We start from the raw sequence: 5,000 nt of genomic DNA, 5'->3' as shown, positions 1-5,000 counted from the left end.
CAGCGCAACCCACCATAAGTTATCAAAAGCCAATAAGGATATTATATTCCAAAATATAGTGTACCAGTCAAAAGATAAATAAATAAATATATATATACAGTAAACCAGCTAGCCGGGAACCACGACCATTCCTATTACGTCACAGGAGTCGGGGAAACTTCAGGTTTTGGGTGTCGCACAATGCCTTAATTGTCACTGGAAAAGATGGCAATGGTTTCTGTCATGGTGGTCATTAGTTGATACTAGGCCAGCTTTCTTGATAATTATATATATTCCTTTTATTAGAAATGTTATGTGGCAGAGCTAGTTATAAATAACATACGCCTTTTATTTGTGTGACATTTTAAGTTTTTGTAACAATTATTATTTTGTAGTACTGATTATAATGTGTGAAGAAGTCTTCCATAGTAAATAGTATATGGAACTTATGAAATTTTAGATGCCACCTATGACATATGCATTGCAGGTTGAAAATAAGGTATGTGGTATACAAATATAACTCACATCAGCTCCATGAACCTTCATCCTTCTAACAAACAATCAACAGAGGTGTCTCTCTTTTACCATATGTACATTTGCAAAGAAAAAGGTATCAGAAAATTCAGTTCCCGGACTGTTATTTCAACTGTAGACAGTAATCAGTTAAAAATACCCCCAATTCAAAGGCAAATCAGAAACAAAGATGGATTCATGTTGTTTGGAGCTTTGTGAAGTTTATGATAGTTCAGAGCTGTTTTTTGTATCATGATAACTTTTGATCATGTATTACATATATGTTGAAGATACACCTTTGAGGTTTATCATCAAATAAGGACCTAGGTAAAGTTCTCTCATACTAGAATTTTTGCCATGGCACCAACCACAATCACTATGCACAAAGTACACATACATATGATGATGATGAGTGTAACAAAGCCACAATTTACTTTTTTCATTCTTCCTTTTTGTCTCCACCCAGAAGCCCAATGGTATAAGTTTACATAATGACAGCACTAAGATAGTGGAAATCTAATGATGACTGTCATCTTGAAAGGAAAAGACTACATTCACTCATATATGAAATAATCCATACAGGGTGGGGAGTAAATGCACCAATTGGGTGGAGGTCTGGAGGCAAAGCCCCTGGGTAGGAGGGCTTTTGGTTCATGCAGCAATATTTGTGGATTCCAAGGAGGGGCTCGAGTAAGAGGGGCTTCATAAACAATTACCATCCAGATTTCCCACAAGTCCTCCATCCCTGTTAGATGTGGATGGGGAGTCAGGGAGTGCTTATTTGGAAACTAGTGTAGAAGTTTGCATCAAATATAACATCAGACTCATTCTGATCATATCAAAATACTTGACATTTGACAAGACATACTTGTCCTCAGCAAAATAGCCGCTCTTAACTTGTGAGACATATGCCATTTTGAGTCAATATTTAAAAGTACTATACATAAAAATCAACATCATTTGCAAGTCATGAATACCAAATTTGTTAACATTATCAATGCAGGATTTTGAATAATTACCAAAATCACATTATATTTGGTGAAGTGAAGGGAAGATTCTGCTTAGTTCATCAGTAAGTCACTTTATTGGGGGTTTAAAATTGATATTTGTTATGTCTAAACCTAACTAAAGCTCTCGCCTATGCAGTGTTATAGGAGGCAAAGCCATGATTAGCTTAACCTGTTTCTTGAAATGGCCACTTTCTATAGCATATATATTTTTTTTATTTTTATCCTACAATTTTCATAGTAATATTCATGACCAGCCCAGCTAGCATGACTAATATCATCACTGTACTTGGTAAGCTGAAAGTAAAATAACTATAGATAGACAGCACACAGTACAAGTAATCTGTTGGTAACCATATTCTAAGTACCTTTTATTAAGACTTACCCTTGCTAGATTATAATACCAAAAACATAACTTCAAGATTCTTTACATATACTGATTGAAAAAAGAAATAGATGCCAAAAAAGTATGTAGTCCAGAAAATTGTGGTGTATATGTTTTGTGATAGATATATGTCAGTTTATCTTGTGGTCTGATTCAGATTATGCAGTGTACTTAGAACATCCAGCCATCAAAGATCCAGTTTTTCTTATGGTAGAGCTACGTGTGTCCTTACTTACTTCATTTGCTTTGACTTTGTAAGTCTTATTAATCCATTCATAATGGGTTGATGTCCTATCCAGTTTTGGCAGACTGTCCCTCATGCCGTGATGGCATTGTTACATCATGTGTAGTTGAGCTTGCTCCATGTTACATGAGCTAAACAGTAGTGCACCTGTTTTGCGATGACTGTAGTTGTTGGTAGAAATTCAGAAGAAAGCCTCAGTACCTAGAGATTAATTTATGCAGCAGCCAAGAGCATAGAGAGCTGGGTAATTTTGTGGTTTTGCTTGTACTTTTTACCTTAAGCAACTGACTCCACATACATCCAGTAATGTGGTTTGGTATGCAGCCAGGGACTTCTGTAGGAAAGGGTTAATAAAATTACAACATTCTTACTCCTTTACTTAAGCATGAAAAGCCAGAAAGGTGTGATAACTGTAATACATACTTATTAAACCAGCAAAAGGAAAGTTTGATAGAATTTTATTTCAAGTGTAAATGTCAGTAGCAAATTCATGTCTACTCTGTTTTCAACATAGGTTTTTTTTTGTTTTTGTTTTTTTTTCACACCTCCTTATACACATAAAACTTTGGAAATAGTTTGTAAATTTTTAGAGATGTGACTAGTGATGGTTGCTGGCACTCTTTCTTATATATATATATATATATATATATATAATATTTTTTTTTTCTTTTTTTTTTAATATTATTATTATTGTTATTATTATTATTATTATTATTATTATTATTATTATTATTATTATTATTTTTACTATTGACTATTTGACCGACTTTTCAACCTCGGTCAAAGTGATGTGAAGTTTTCTTAGTTTATATGGAACCCTAGAAACATAATTGATATCCACACACTATTTTAAAGATAAAGAAAATATGATACATTCCCTTTCATCATTATTTTATAGGGTTTACTCTAAAGAAAAGAAAAATAGGGACGTAAAAGATGCATAAATTTCCAACTACTCTTTGAAGCCACATGGTCCCCCATTACTTGAGGTGTTACAAAAAAATGCAGTCATGGAGATAACAATCTATAACTAGTATTTCTTACATTGTTGATGAATTGATATTGGTGAATAGGATTTACAAAGCTGGAATAAATTTATGCAACATGATTGATTTGGTCATAGCCATATTCATTCTTATCTTATCCTTAGATCATACCATGCTTTTTGTCATGATATCCATTACCTAGGTAATTTCAAGCCATATACAGCAACACATAAGATACATTTTCAACACCATTTCTTGACCCTGTTATGATTATCCTTCCTTTTTCTTCATTCATCTGACCACCCATTAATAACAGCATGTGCTTATGAGTTAAAAATTAAATTCAGCACCAACCGAATATTTCTTTGGTCCCTAAGGTTATCCCTTAAGTGGCAGGTTGCGTAATATTGCATAATTGTAGGGAAGGGTGGCTGGCATAATATTATGTTCAAAGCTCATGCAGGTGAAATTCTGACTCTTTGAATGGGTTTCCTCACTACTGAATGGATTGTCTTGCTGCTCTATTCTCTTGTTTAGGGATTCAGATGGCCCTTCCTCTACACCTGCCACTTCTTATCTTTACCACTTAGTGTTTTATTAACTTACAACACAAGCTCTGATACACACTCACATGGGCCTGGGAGTCAAGTAGTATTCATCTGGAGACTAGTCAACATATACATGCAAAGTCTATCCACAAGTAAGGCAAAGAGCTCATCCTTCTTATGCTGCCTAACCCAGAGCTCACCAGTCATAACTTCATAATGATCACATAAGAATATTGCAGGTGTTTTATTTAATCATGGTTGCTAATACCATTAGTATTTTATGTGCAAGATATTGCAATAAGTGTGTTTTATCCCCCCCCCCCCTCCTTTTTCATACATTTGAATGTCATTATGTGTTTACATATATGCACACACACACACACACACACACACACACACACACACACACACACACACACACACACACACACACACACACACAGATATATATATAAATATATATATATATATATATATATATATATATATATATATATAAAAATATATATATATACATATATATATATATATATATATATATATAGTATATATATATGTATGTATGTATGTATCTATATGTATATATTGTTTTTCCCTTTCTTTCTTACCTTCTTTTTCCTCTTATTGATATGTGTTTATGAGTTATCCTTTCTTTTCTTTTTTTCTTTTTTTCCTCAGTCAAAAGAAGTTGCAGATTGGAGGTGATAATATTGCTCGTGCCGCTCCAAGGCTACTCACAGAATTCAGTGAAGCTCAGAACATCCGACTGAGAGCCAAGAGGAGGAGCAGTGAAGGTGCAAAAGAAGAAACCAAAGGCAGAGAGAGCTCTAGTGGAGGAGAGAGTGACGAAAGTTCTGAGGGAGAAGAGAGGGGAGCCAGTAGAAGCAGCAAAGTAAATCAGCAGAGGAAAGTGGTGCAGAAGGGGAAAAAAAGAATTAAGGTAACGTTTGGTTGAGTGGATAGTCGCACTTGCTAATTTCATTGTTATTTTGGCAGAGACAGTGGTCAACTATTGTTTTGATGTACTCAGAAACTTTTATCATTGTAACAAGTGTGTAATATTGGAATTTTATGTGTATTATCTTCCTTTACTATAACATCCTTATTACTTGATCTTTCTGAATATTCTTTTCTTTCTTTTTCTTCTACTTTTATGATTTTGTACTTGATTCATTGTTATAATTTACTGTAAATCAGGTACTGGTTTTATTCGTAGTGTTAAGCAAAACCCATCTTGCACAGATTGATAACAAACTGAAAATTAACATACTAATTAATACTTCGAGTTTTGCTTTATAATAGAATTTTAAGACATGCCAACAGGGATAATATACTTAG

The 5,000-nt window shown here is 33.8% G+C and overlaps 1 protein-coding gene across 1 annotated transcript in view; it reads left to right on the top strand.

Moving 5' to 3' along the window:
* LOC125044237 overlaps positions 1 to 5,000 on the top strand; it is a 6,135-nt gene that overhangs the window by 798 nt on the left and 337 nt on the right. Inside the window, exon 2 of the mRNA XM_047640775.1 lies at positions 4,341 to 5,000. This exon is cut by the window's right edge and continues 337 nt beyond it. Coding sequence (XP_047496731.1) covers positions 4,341 to 4,617 — 277 coding nt within the window. The 3' untranslated portion in view covers positions 4,618 to 5,000. The remainder of the gene's footprint in view (positions 1 to 4,340) is intronic.

The sequence above is a fragment of the Penaeus chinensis genome, chromosome 35 (assembly GCF_019202785.1).
Source record: "Penaeus chinensis breed Huanghai No. 1 chromosome 35, ASM1920278v2, whole genome shotgun sequence".
Lineage (NCBI taxonomy): Eukaryota > Metazoa > Arthropoda > Malacostraca > Decapoda > Penaeidae > Penaeus > Penaeus chinensis.
The sequence above is the reverse complement of the archived record's forward strand: the minus strand, read 5'-3'. Positions and strand labels throughout refer to the sequence as shown.